Source organism: Sus scrofa, chromosome 15 (genome assembly GCF_054392235.1).
Source record: "Sus scrofa isolate SSC_HxYL_T2T_F1_AM1 chromosome 15, Sscrofa_HxYL_maternal_Yorkshire_Landrace_v2.0, whole genome shotgun sequence".
NCBI lineage: Eukaryota > Metazoa > Chordata > Mammalia > Artiodactyla > Suidae > Sus > Sus scrofa.
The window spans coordinates 154,090,629-154,104,121 of NC_139397.1; the positions used below are offsets into that span (position 1 = coordinate 154,090,629).

The 13,493-nt window shown below is 59.7% G+C and overlaps 1 protein-coding gene and 1 pseudogene across 11 annotated transcripts in view; one reads left to right on the plus strand and one right to left on the minus strand.

Moving 5' to 3' along the window:
• CROCC2 (ciliary rootlet coiled-coil, rootletin family member 2) overlaps positions 1-13,493 on the plus strand; it is a 75,998-nt gene that overhangs the window by 37,349 nt on the left and 25,156 nt on the right. For 8 of the 11 annotated variants that reach the window (XR_014830318.1, XR_002339298.2, XR_014830317.1 and 5 more), the window contains 7 exons: positions 276-422; positions 574-804; positions 4,839-5,032; positions 8,011-8,138; positions 8,516-8,685; positions 9,299-9,475; positions 12,769-12,882. Coding sequence is in view for 8 of the 11 variants with exons in the window: in XM_021075704.2 (XP_020931363.2) it covers positions 276-422; positions 574-804; positions 4,839-5,032; positions 8,011-8,138; positions 8,516-8,685; positions 9,299-9,475; positions 12,769-12,882 (1,161 nt within the window). In the remaining 3 variants the exon portion in view is untranslated. Of the gene's footprint in view, positions 1-275; positions 423-573; positions 805-4,838; positions 5,309-8,010; positions 8,139-8,515; positions 8,686-9,298; positions 9,476-12,768; positions 12,883-13,493 lie in introns of all 11 variants that reach the window. The other 3 variants (XM_085000770.1, XM_085000772.1, XM_021075705.2) reach the window with 2 other exon arrangements.
• LOC146396249 (U6 spliceosomal RNA) lies at positions 2,744-2,844 on the minus strand (annotated as a pseudogene).

The window sequence follows — 13,493 nt, forward strand, 5'->3', positions numbered from 1 at the left end:
CCCCACCACCAAGTGCTGGCCTCACCTGCTCCTCAGTGCGCCCCTCCCTCGGCCATCCTATCACCTCTCCTGGCCTCACCTTAGGTCTCCAGAGACCTCACCACTGTGGGGCTCCTTCTTCCACCCCCCAGCTCCTGCTGGCACACCTCCACAGCACGGGACTCACCCCTCCCTGGGCACCAGCAGCTCTGCCTGGGGAGCGCTCTGCCCATGACTCTGAAAGTCCCTCCCTGGCTCCGCTGCTAGGGTAACCTCTGCTCTCCCTCCCGACCCAGGCTGAGTCCAGCAAGGCTGACCTGGAGCTGCTGGTGACCCGGCTCAAGGCGGAGGGGGTGGAACAGAGGGACTCCCTGGCCAAGATGGCTGGCCTGATGGAGGGGCTGGCTCAGGACAAAGGCTCCCTGAACCACCTGGTCCTGCAGGTGAGACGAGGGCCCAGGAGGACCTTGCCCTGAGCCTCCCTCCCCCAAACGGCCTGGGAGGCTGGCCCTAGCCCCGGGGTCTGGATCTCAGGCCCCTCCTGGATGTGGGGGCTGAGGGGACATGACGCCTCCCCGCCCCCCTTGGCGGCAGCTGGAGCAGGAGCAGGATGAGCTGCGGGAGCAGCAGAAGGCGCTGGAGCGGGAGCGGGCGGGCGCCCGGGAGCAGCTGGCACAGGCGGAGCAGCAGCTGGAGCTGGTGCGGGCTGAGCGGCGGGGCCTGCAGCAGGCCTGCGGGCACCTGGAGGAGCGGCTAGAGCGGCTGGAGGGGCAGGCCACCCGGCTGCAGCGAGAGCGGGTGCAGCTGCAGGAGCAGGTGGGCCAGGTGAGGGCTCCCAGTCCCCCCGGGCAGGGCCCCTGCCTTGGGGGCAAACAGACGGGCACACGGCAGCTGGCGAAGGCAGGGGGCTGAGGATGGAGCCCCGGCGCGTTCTCATGGCAAGGCTGCCTGGTTTGGTGGACTCCAAGCCGGCTTCCCGGTGGCAGGAGTTGGGGTCGGGGACGGACACACAAGGAGGACGTCCCCACCACCCCGGGCTGAGGGTCCAAGGCCTCGGGCCCAGTGATGCCTGCATGCGGGGTGGGGACTGCCCCCCCCCCCCGCCCCCGAGCTGTTTCTCTCCTCCCCCGGCCACATCCACACAGCAGAGCTCTGGCTCGCTCACCAAACCCACCGACGTGGGGGTGGGGCAGCTTCAGGGACGAGACCTGGCCTTTGCTTCTTCTGGACCCCAGCCTGGTTGGCACACAGGAAACCCCCTGGAGTCTCGGGGCCCGAGTGGCGTCCTGTCACTTGGGGACTCAGTCCAGCCTCGTCCCGTTCCTCAGACTCTGCCCTGTCCTTTCGTGGGTCACCCTGTCCTCTCCTTTTAGTGGACCTGCGGTCACGTTCAGTCAGCCAGCGCGCGGCTCAGTGGCCTGTGACAAGGGTCCACACCTGTGCGGCCGCCACCGCTGTCAGCGTGCAGGGCGCCTCCACCCGCCCGGCAGACTCCCCTGCGTCCCCGCCTCCCAGGTGGCCTTGGCCCTTCCCCGGGCCACCGCGGACCAGCTTCTGGCTTGAGGCTTGTACCCGGAGCCATGGGCACACGCCCTCGATGGAGCAGCTCTGGCTCAGCCGCAGGTCGGCGCGAGCCACCGCGTTGCTAGATGGAGAAAGAGCTCGTTCTTTTTGACGCCTGCGATGCCCCCTGCAGGGCCGGGCCAGGTTGGCACACCCTCTCTCCTGCTTCGGGACTCGGGGTGTTTCCAGCTTGGGCCTTGAGCACATGTGTTCAAGCCACGTGCGTGTTCTCACTTCTCTTGGGTAGGTACACAGGAGCGAATGGGCCGAGTCCCTGGGAGAGCGCGTGTAGAGGGTTCAGAGCCGCCCGCCCGCCCGGCGCTTCCCCGAGGCCGTGGTTATATCCTCCTCGGCCTGGGCCCCCAGCTGCTCCTCTGCCTTGCCAGCTTCTGGCATGATGCGGTTTTATTTGTTAGCTGTTCCGCGTGCGTGAAGCGATCCGCCGCGGCGCTTTTCATCGGCGTTTCCTGATAACAGAGGACACAGCACATTTTCATGCACTTATTAAATGCTTACTGAATACGCATAGACCGTATTTTGTCACGTATCTGTCGCCTATTTTTATCGGGTTTTCTAATTTTGGTTATGGACGTATAGGAGTTCACAGACCTCGATACGAGTCCTAGTTTGGGTGACTCGTCTAATCCCTTTTCTTAAAGTATGTTTTTGCCTCCCCGTTTCTCTTATTCCCGAGAAGCCGTCAGTAAAATCCAAAATGATTAAAGCCACAGAGACTGCATCACAGACAAAGAAGTTCAGATTGAATCAGGCATGGGAAAGTAAAACTCCGGCCGAGTGCCAGACTCCAAGGACCTATGACCAAAATGTTCAAGTTTTGTTTGTTTGTTTGTTTTTTACAAGCTGGAAAATTCAACTTTCTAGTTTATAACACGTGAGAAAAAATACCTGACATGGTCTATTAATACACTCACACTTTTTCTGTGAGAAGTGTTCTTCCAGGGTCACTAAAAGAAGACCCTTAAAATCATGTAAGTATTATGTACGAAATGTCAGGAATATAAGAAAACTGATGACACAAAGACCCCTGGGTCCAGTTCTCCTTGTCCATAGACACTTTGGTAGGAACCTGGAGAATTTTTCGAACTTGATCGTTGAGCTACTTATTAGTAAAATAGCACCTAAAACATTTTCACCACAAAACAAAACAGACCAGCAAAATTAACATCCCGCAGAGATTCCAAGATCTGTGGAAGGCTTCACGAATTGCATGTCGTCCTTGCTCAGGGGCATGCTGATCTTCTCTGGATCATTCCAATTTGTACACATGCCACTGAAGCGAGCACTTCTTTTTTTTTTTTTTTTTTTTTTTTTTTTTTTTTTTGTCTTTTTGCCATTTCTTGGGCCGCTCCCACGGCATATGGAGGTTCCCAGGCTAGGGGTCCAGTCAGAGCTGCAGCTGCCAGCCTATGCCAGAGCCACAGCAACGCAGGATCTGAGCCGCGTCTGCAACCTACACCACAGCTCACGGCAACGCCGGATCCTTAACCCACTGAGCGAGGCCAGGGATTGAACCTGCATCCTCACAGATACTAGTCAGATTCATTGCCACTGTACCGCAAGGGAACTCCTTGACAGTATTTCTGAAGGACAGAAACGTTTACCTTTGGCAGAGTTCCGTTTACCAAGTTCTTAAGAGCCGTGCGGTTAGTATTTTCTCGGTGCTGAGAACTCTGCTGCCCCGGCAGAGTCCGCTGTTGCCCAGAGAGGAGACCGTGTCCTTTCTTTTCTTCAGCTCTTGGGCTGATGATCCATTTCAAGCTGACGTTCCTGTACAGTGGTGCTCAGAGTGTGTTCCTCAGACCAGCAGCCTCAGCGTCACCTGAGAACCGGTTAAAATGCAGGGTCTCAGCTCCCTCCCCAAACCTCCTGGGCAGAAACTCTGCGGGTGGGGCCCAGGGACCTGGGTTTTCATTCTCCCTCCAGGTCACTCTGAAGCGCGTTAAGGACGGGGCCGCAGGTGTGTGAGGTGAAAGAGGAAGGCCAGGCCGTTATTTTCTTACCAGTAGCCCGCGTCCCAGCTCCTGTTTTTGAAGAGACCCTCCTCTGAAACTCTACTTACACACATGGGGACCTTCCAACCTTGTCTTGAATGTCTCTTACATCCCCGCCCGTGCATCCACCTTCTTCCTCCTCCGGATTCCGTCGGATGCATCCCCTTCGTCTGTCTTCTAGACCATCAGCCTTCTATCCTGTCTAACCTGCCGCTGGACTCAGCTATTCATGTTGGCTATTATGTTTTTAAATCACGTCGTTCACATTCGCTGTCCGCGTCTGTTGTGAAGTTCTGCGTTTTGCATCCGTCTTCGCGAACGTGTTAACCGCAGCTGCTTTAAAGTGTTGGAGAACCCCGACATCCGGCGAGCCAGGGCCCAGGGCGGCGCGTGCATCTGTTTTCTGTGCTTGTGCGTGGTGTGCTGCTGGATGATTCTTCCCATCGTGAATCTTCTGTCCGGCTTGGTCATGTGGATGAGACGCCAAGTATCATACGCAAACATTACAGAAAGAACCGGACCGTGAAGAAGCTGCTCCTCACCCAGGGAGCGCTTGTTTTTGACTCTGGCAGGCGGTGAGGACACACGGTCCCCATAATCCAGGGCGGAGGGGGTTCAAACCTGAGCATCAGCTTTTGAGGGATGGTCCATTTCTGACTCAGCTAGAAGCTGGGGTGTTCATCAGGGCCCCCCGCCTTGACGGCTGCGAAGTTGAGTTTCGTTCCCCTAAGGCTGCAGTACGGCCGGGAGCTCCCCTCGGCCTCTCTGTTCCTCAGCGCAAACCGTGACATCTGCACGCGCTCTGAGGACAGAGCAGGTGCGCGCGAGCAGTGGCACCACTCTGCTTGCCTCTGCTCCGAGCTGCCTTGGCGGCTCCCCCGGGCCTTGTGCAGGTGGCCGTGGTGGGTCTGGCCTGGATTTCTGTGCCGTTCTTGGTGGGGGTGTCCGCAATAACCGGCCCCTCTGGCACCTTTTGGCATTTCAGTGCAACATCTCCTGACCCCGGAAACTTGTGGCCCAACAAAAGGTCGCGTTCAGATTGGCAGCGGGGTCCCGCCTAGGGGCTCGTTTCCATAGTTTCTCCATCGTGGTTGCAGGAGCGGGGCCCCTCTCCGGGAAACCCGCCAGGGGCCCTGTCCGTGTCCGTCTCGTAACCCTCTTCCTCTTTCCTCCACGCCATCCTGCGTGAAACCACTTTGCCCGAAGTCCTTCTTTGCCCCCAGAGGCCCCCGTCACCCTCCCTCTTCCTCTGCTGGACTCTCCTCTCCCCCTCCCCCTCCCCAGGTCACATGCAAGAAGCAGGCCCTGGAGGAGCAGCTGGCCCAGAGCCTGCAGGACCAGGAGGCCCAGATGGACACTCTCCAGAGGGCCCTGCAGGAGAAGGAGGCTTTGTCTGACGAGCGGGCCCAGCTGCTGGCCAAGCAGGAGGACCTGCAGAGGCAGGGCCAGCTCAAGGCTGAGGAGGCGGCTGACCTCAGGTACCTGGGGACCCGTGGGCAGGGCGTGCTCGTGTGGCCTTGCCTTCCAAGCCTGCAGCGTGGCGGGGACGGGCCGTCACTCAGCAACTGCAGGGCAGGGGTAAACACAGTGCTACAGGCTCGGGGGCACCGAGAAGAGAGAAATCCAGGCAGGGACGCCCTGGACGGCCTTCCTGAGAGACGTGGCTGCACAGGCCAGGTGGCAAGTGGCAGAAACCCGTCTCAGACCAGTGGAAAGACATGGAACGTCTTGCTCACGGATCTGAGAAGTTCGGGGTATGTGTTGCTTCAGGCAAGGCTGGATCCGGGCACTCCCACAGTGCCCGCAAGAGGCTGCCTGTCCCCTGTCAGCACTGCTGGACTCTGGGACTTCACTCTTGGGCAGGCAAGGGGTGAGCGCTGGCGAGATGGCCAGGGGCTACTTCCAGCTCCCGGCTCCAGCAGACGCAGGGCGCCCTCTCCCCACGAGCAGCCAGGGACCTGCTACCCATGGCCATCTTGAGCCACTTGCTGTCTGTGAATGGACCAGGGAGTCGCCGGGCTCTGACTGGCAGGCTAGGGGCCCATGCCTGACCCTGGAGCCAGGGTAGTGGCAGCCCCGGGTAACACGAGGCTGAGGGGTCATGGGTGGGCCCGTGGAACTGATGACACTTGGTGGGTGAGAGTGGGGTGCCCACGGGCTATTGCCTGGGGCCGAGCTGGCCCAGAACTCTGAGAACGTGCAAAAGCTGGTGGCTTTCTGTCCCCTGGGCCCTGCTCAGCAACAGCTAAGTGTTTTTGGAGAAGGATCTCCTCCCAGAATTCTGGAATCTGGGACCGTGAGGGAACTTAGAGGCCAGGAACACGCGGGCAGAATCGAGCTGGAAGCCTGCCAAGGCTGCTGTGGGTGGGCAGCAGAGGGTGCCAAGACCTGCCTGAGCCCCTCCAGGCCCTGCCAGGGCTCAGAAGGCCAGGGGTTGGAGGCCTTTTCCTCTGCTGCCAGAGCACAGGCCCCGGCCAGACCCTCCTCCAGCCTCAGCCCTGACCACTGCCCTCGGGGGACCTGCAGCCCCCGGGCAGAGTCCCACGCCTGCGAAAGAGCAGGTCCTGGTGGCCGGTCTGAGCCGCTCGGGATGTGACTTGCTGCTCGTGATGACCAAGGACCCCAGGCCCCAACAAGGCTGCCATGGCGGGGATGCCCTCTCTGCTCCCCAGCTCCAGCCAGCCAATGGGGCCCCCACGCTCACCGTGCACTCCAACCAGGAGGCTCCAGGAGGTGCTCTTGGGGTCTCCGGCTCTGGGAAGATTCGGGGTCAGACCGGCACGGGCCACTCCTCCCAGAGGGGACCAGTGGGACCTCTGGGAGAGGCGGGTCTGAGGCAGACAGAGCTGGAGAGAGCCGTTCAGGCAGAGGGAGGGTCCGTGGGGCGTGGGGACCACGTGGGGTGCCAAGGGCGGGTCTGGAAGGGTTTCCGGGCTCCGCAGACACGGCGGCCGTGGAAGGTGTGACATGTGCCCTTCCCCCGACAAGGCCCAAGGGAGTCTGCGGGGCCGGGGCAGGCGGGCAGGGACCCCCCCCGACCCTACCCCGGCCCACGGACGTGTTTGGGGTTGTGCGTCGGCTGCTCGCATCTTCACTGGGTGCTTGTGGTGAGTGTGGCTTTGCCTTGTTTGCTTGGTTGTTTTTCGCACTGCACAGCCCGCAGCACAGGGCAGAGCCCAGCAACTATTCAAACACGCCCGACGCCTGGTGACTGATGCTTAGTTCTCAGAACTGCAGGCCATGTCACCACCCTGCCCGAGGCGGGCGGCCGTAAGTTGCCCTGTTCAACCCGGGCATTTTCTGAATATCTGCATTTCTGTGCACGAACACAGGCGGCGTTTTCAAGCGTGGGTTGTGCTACATTTGACTTCTGCTCTAGAGGCTGCTTCTCAGAGCACCGCTTCCCGGGGCAGGAGGCTGGAAATCTTCATCCCCGTTAGATGCACCATACTTTCTAGAACATTCTACCATTCATCCGCATTGAAGCCGAAACTGGTTAAGGCTGGGTGAAGCTGCAGGAAGCATCTCGTACCGCGTCAGTGGCTCATGTGTATTTCTAAAGAACTGACGTCTGGATGTGGAACTGCTGGCTGAAAGATATGCCCACTTTCCATTTTGAAATTTCCCAGTCTCTCCCTCCACAAAAGAAAGTGGCCCTTATCCCCCTTGCCAACACTAGAGATGAGCATTATTTTAAACTTTTGCTAACGTGATATGTGATCCTATCAGAGCTGTGATTTGAACCCCCTTGAGTACCAGTAAGTTTCATGTTTATCGGCCACTTGAATTTTCTTTGTAGCAGTCGTTGTTCTCATTTTTCTGCAGAATCAGTTGCTTTGTCATTGATTGGTAGGAGCTCTTTGTATATGACGGATATTAACCCTTTGCATATTTAGTGCAAATTTTTTCTGCAAGTCTGTCCCCTGTCTTTTGACTTGGTTTGTGGAATCTTTCACTTTTCTTTTTTTGACCACACCCACAGCATGCGGAAGTTCCTGGGCCAGGAATTGAACCCAAGCCGCAGCAGTGACAATGCTGAATCCTTAACCACTAGGCCACCACAGAACTCCCTGTAGGATCTTTTCTGCCCAAAACTCTGAATCCCTCTCTTTAAGTGTGTTCAGATATGTCGGCCTCTTCATTTGTGTCTTCCGTCTTTTGTGTCTTGCTTAAGATTATAAAATACCGTCTGTATTTTTTCTGCTATTTTTATAGTTGAGTTGTTTAGTTGCCTGTTTTGCTTTTGCATTTAGCTTTTTAATCCACCTGAAATATTTTTTATGTAGGGTCCAGTTACTTTGTAGAGATTTAAAATGAATGAGAGGTCCTCTGTTGCCTTCTGATTGGCTAGCCTGGCCTTGGCGGGCACTGGTCCAGCAAACGGGCTCTGCCCCATCCCTCACTGGCCGGCTCCTCTGCCAGCGTGGGCGACCCTCGTGTTTATGACTCCCCGCAGGGCCGAGAGGGATTCCCTGGAGAGCAGCCTCTTTGAGGCCCAACAGCTGGTGTCGCAGCTGCAGGCACAGCAGGAGCAGCTGGAGAGAGAGGCCCAGAGTGCCCGGCTGGCTCGGCAGGCCCTGCAAGGTGCTCTCTAGACCAGCTCCCTCTGCTCCTCCCCAAGTCCTCCCCAGAAGGGCCCCTTCCATGCCGATCATCCCCCAATGAGCTGTTCCCACTCCCCAGCCCCCAAAGGGGCCCAAACGCGGCCAGAGCACATGTGGCTGTGACAGCTGGGCACCTGCCCAGCCTGCTTCCAGTGCTGGCCAAGGCTCAGAACTGGGCTGTGTTCACGGTCCACAGGGCGGGCGCCACCGAGGGGAGGGGAGCAGGACCCACATTTGCAGTGGGGCGTGGGCTGCTGTCCTCAGAGCTGAGCTGTCACTCCCCAGGGAGCGCTCGGGACCACAGGGGGTCCAGTGGACGCCCTGCAGCCGATCTCTGAGGCACCCGTCCTTTCACAGTGGAAATGGAGCAGCTGAAAAGTGCCTGGGAAGTGCAGGAGACGAAGCTGCAGTGGGACGTGGGGCGGCTTCGGCGGGAGGTGGCACAGCAGGAGCACGACACACAGCTGGCCCTGGAGAGCCAAGCACTGGCCCATCGTGAGGACCTGGCACGGCTCCAGAGGGAGAAGGTCAGCTTCGCTGGGACCACCCAGTGGCCCCATCACCTCCCAGGAGTCTGCTGTGTCCCCAAGGGTGGCAGACACTTGCAAAGGGGCCAGGAGACCAGCCAGGAGGTAGAGGCACCTGAGCCACATGAGGCTGGGCCGGAGGACACTTCCCAGTTGGTGTGGCAGCCCGGGCATGGGCGGGAGCCAGTGGGCAGTGTGCGTCCTCTTGCTCACGGGAAAAGCACCCAGCTGTGGGCTGACCTGGCCGCCGTGGGCTGACCTGGCCGCCGTCTGAGGACCCATAGCTGGAGGGAGCTTTGTCCCCCATCCGAGACATCCCATGGCCACAGGTCCCAGTGGCCTTGAGTGACGTGTCCTTGCACTTGGCTCACAGGGGTTCTTGGTGCCCTGTGGAGGCTCAGGAAGGTCCATGAGCTGTTAGATGATGGCCCTTCACAGCTCCTGCCTCAGCGTCACTGTGTGTAAGGCAGGGGCGTGAGGCTGGCTGGACTGGAGGGTCCCCAGGCTTCGGTCCTGCCCTGACATCCCATGAATGGAGCCTCACTCAGGCACTGCTGGTTTCACAAGTCCTGACCTGGGAGTCTTCACAGCCTGTCTCTCTTCCTCGGCCCAGGAGACCCTAAGTCTCTTTCTGACAGAGGAGAAGGAGGCGGCAGCACGCCGGCTGGAACAGGAGAAGGAGCTGGTGGCAAAATATGCAGCTGAGAGGAAGGCTCTGGAGGAGGAAATTCAGAGCCTGAAGCATGAGCAGGATGAGAGTCTCCTCCAAATGGAACATGGGACGCAGCAGGTGATGGGCCCGTGAGGCAGTGGGGATCTTCGTGTCCACCCCACAGGGCCTTCCCTGACCCACGAGGGGCTGTGTGGGGACATTTCCAGACCACTGTTACTGCAGCCTTGGTCTAGGTCCATCCCCTGCCCATCCAACCATCCACACGTGTAGCCATCCAACCACCTGTCTGTCCATCCACCCACCCACCCACCCATCCATCCAATCTATTCACTCATCCATCTGTCCATCCATCCACCCACCCACCCACCCATCCAACCATCCATCCACCCACCCACCCACCCATCCATCCAATCTATTCACTCATCCATCTGTCCATCCATCCATCCATCCATCCATCCATCCATTCATCCATCCATCCACCCACCCATCCAACTATCTATCCATCCATCTATCCAACCATCCATCCACCCACCCACCCACCCACCCATCCATCCACCCACCCACCCACTCACCCATCCATCCATCCATCCAATCTATTCACTCATCCATCCTTCCATCCATCCATCCATCCATCCATCCATCCATTCATCCATCCATCCACCCACCCATCCAACTATCTATCCATCCATCTATCCAACCATCCATCCACCCACCCACCCACCCACCCATCCATCCACCCACCCACCCACTCACCCATCCATCCATCCATCCAATCTATTCACTCATCCATCTGTCCATCCATCCATCCATCCATTCATCCATTCATCCATCCATCCATCCATCCACCCACCCACCCATCCAACCATCCATCCATCCACCCACCCACCCATCCAACCATCTATCCATCCACTCATCCATCCACCCACCCATCCAACCATCCATCCATCCATCCATCCACTCATCCATCCATCCATCCATCCATTCATCCATTCACCCATCCACCGATTCACCGATTCATCCATCTGCTCATTAATCTACCTGCCCATCTACATATCCACGCACTCAACTGTCCCTCCACTCACCTGTCCATCATCCATCCACATTCACTTGAATATCCATCCTTCTATTCATACACCCAGTTGTCTACCCACATACGTGGCCTTCTAATAGCATACCAAATTGTCCATTCACACACCTGGCCATACATCTACCCATCTATTTGCGTAAACATCCATCCAACTATCCAGACACCTAACCATTGACCCTCACACCTATCAGCCACTCATCTGACTGTCCATCTGTTCAACCACTCACTCAACCATTCATCTACCCGTTCGCTCACAGGTCCTTCCCTCTGTCCACACATTCAACTCTTCATCCACATCCACCATCCATCCGTGTGTCTGATTATCCATCCATGCATCTGGGCAGCCAGCCGGTCATCCATCAGTGTGTCCACCCATCAGCCTCCCACCTGACATCCTCCCGTCCCACAGGCTGTTGGAATCCAGATTCTGGGCCTGTGAAAGCCACCCTCTGAGCCCAGGCTCTCCCAGTGTGCCGTGCCTCCCTAGGGCACCCACTGTGGAGTGAACGGAACAGACAAGTTGGCTGTTCGTGGGGGCTGTCACAGGACGGCAGGACTCTCATATGCGGGCGCAAATCACAGATTGCACAGAAGGCGTTTCAGTAGCAGGAATAAGCAAGGAGTATGTCAGACTCTGCATTTCCAGTTTGATTCTCAGCACTGTGAGCCCCATGGTCTTATTCGCCCTTTACTGGTGGGAACCAGCCTGGAGCTCCAGGGCACCACTGCTGGGCCCTGGGGTCCTCGTTCCTGGCTGCTCGGCTCTTCTGCTCCCCAAGAGGGAGAAGGCTTTGCAGCTGGGACAGCATTTTGAGGGTGGGCTGAAGGAGGAAGGGGCGGTTGTGCTGGAGAGGGGCGCAGGGCCAGGGCAGGTCTGGGGATGGCGTGAGGTCCCGGGCCAGCCCCTCTGCGTCGGCCATCCGCTGGGATAGCTCGCAGTACTAAGAAAGGCTACACTCACCATTGTGGTTTTGGTGCAAAGACACACATCGGGACAAGCCTTGAGGAGACACAGGGCCGGGTCCGCCCCCGAGAGTCAGGGCACAGCGGGATGTTTACCAGCCGGAGAGCCCCAGTGTGTGTATCAGGGTTTCCTCTCCTGGGGGCACTGACTGAACTCAGTGCCCAGCCCCCTCCCTGAGGCTGGAGGGTCCAACTGATCTTGGCGGCCCACTACCTCCAGGTTCGAATGGCTTGTTAACAGCTCAGACGCGGTCCCAGGGCCCGCACAGGGCAGAGGCAGCCCCGCTTGTGAAATTCCCGGGGTTCAGAGGCTCCCCCAGGACCCGGGTCAAAAGGCAGATGAGTTCTGTTGTGAAACACCGTCCCAGAGACGGCTGTGCCCAGACCAGGAAAGAGGAACGCGTCGTGTTACACCCGCCCCTGGACCGTGAGTGGGAGACGCCCAGCGTTCAAGGCCTCCCCCTTCTCGGGAGCAGCAGGTCTGGGTCTTCACACACGGCCCGCAGGGCTGGGCGGCTCTTTCCCACAGCTGCATGATGAAGCTCCCAGTGGGGGCACGGGTCCTCCTTCGGCTCATTGGCCTCCCTTCCTTGGGGTTTTGTGGCCACTGAAAATGACGTGATAAGGAATCATTGGTGACCCTGAACCCCACGTGGGTACACGCACGTCTCCAAGTGGCCTCCTGGGCGGAGGGTGGGGTGGGCAGGCCGCGGAGAGGCTGTGCATTTGTGACTGACGGGCATTGCCAGGTTCCTGCCACCCCACAGCCGGCGACAGAGCTGACCGGCGTCCCTGGGGCTCAGGTGCACCCCCACCCTCAGTGACACAGAGCACTGGGGGAGGTTGAGAACAATCAGCCTCTGCTGGGTGTCCGGACTGCGTGGGGGAGGTGCTCCAGGGAGGAGGTGGTCCGTGAAGCCCCCTGACTGCCCTGACATTGAAGCAGGGGCCGGGCAGTTGCAAGAGGGCGAGGAAGGGGCACAGGGGGTGCAGGAGGGCGAGGAAGGGGCACAGGGGGTGCAGGAGGGCGAGGGAGGGGTACGGGGGGGTGCAGGAGGGCGAGGGAGGGGCACGGGGGGTGCAGGAGGGCAAGGGAGGGGCACGGGGGGTGCAGGAGGGCGAGGGAGGGGCACGGGGGGTGCAGGAGGGCGAGGGAGGAGGGGGCTGCCTGAGCACAGGCTGGAGGCTGGAACCCCCCCTTCAGGGCACAGCTGCCTCAGAGGGGCTCCTGTCCCCTAGAGCAGGGCCGAGGGGCCGGGGCCATGCTGCGTCCAGGGGGGACCGTGGCAGCCAGTGTGGGGCTGAGCCTCTCCTAAAGAGCCCCCAGCCCTCTCTTGAGCAGCCCACCCTCATCCCTCAGGCCCTGTCTCTGAAGGAATCGGAGGTGAGCCAGCTGCGGGAGGCGCTCTCCAGGGCCACGCGGGAGCTGGAGCTGGGGCACCAGGAGGCCCAGAGTCGGCAGGATCAAGCCGAGGTGAGCTCTCCCGCCGCCACCCCCCGCCCTGGCACCCGCACTGCCGGCAGGAGCCCCAGAGCTCCTTTCCGGGGGGTCCAGGTTCCTCTCTCCCTCCTGGCCACCTGAGCCTTGACCTCCCCGCCCCTCTGGGTCTCCTGTTGGGGGGCAGGGAAGACAGGCATTGGGGAGGCAGAGGCTCCTCCGCAGGCCCCTCACCCTTGGGCCTGGCAGAAGCCAGAGAGGGGAGGGCTGGGCGCGCACGGAAGCCAACCCCGGGCCGGCGCTGGGCCCAGCTGCAGAGCACAGAGCGCCTCTGGGGCTGCCCCTCCTGAGGGCCACCTGGGGGGGCACTGCAATGAGGCACCAGTAAGGGCACCCACGGAGAACCGCAGACGGAGCCGGGAGAAGGGCCTCCGCCGCTGAGGGGCCAGGAGAGCCCAGCAGGCCAACCCCCCTACCCACCCACCGCCTCTGACTCCTCTTCCAGAGTCCATGGGGTCCTGTGCCCTCACCCCTGGGTGGGCTGGGCACCCGCTGCTGTCATTGCCAGGTAGCCTCAGCCCACTTGTGCAGCAGGGGCAAGCCCGTGAGGGTGACACAGAGATAAGGGGACCACAGGGGGAGGGGCC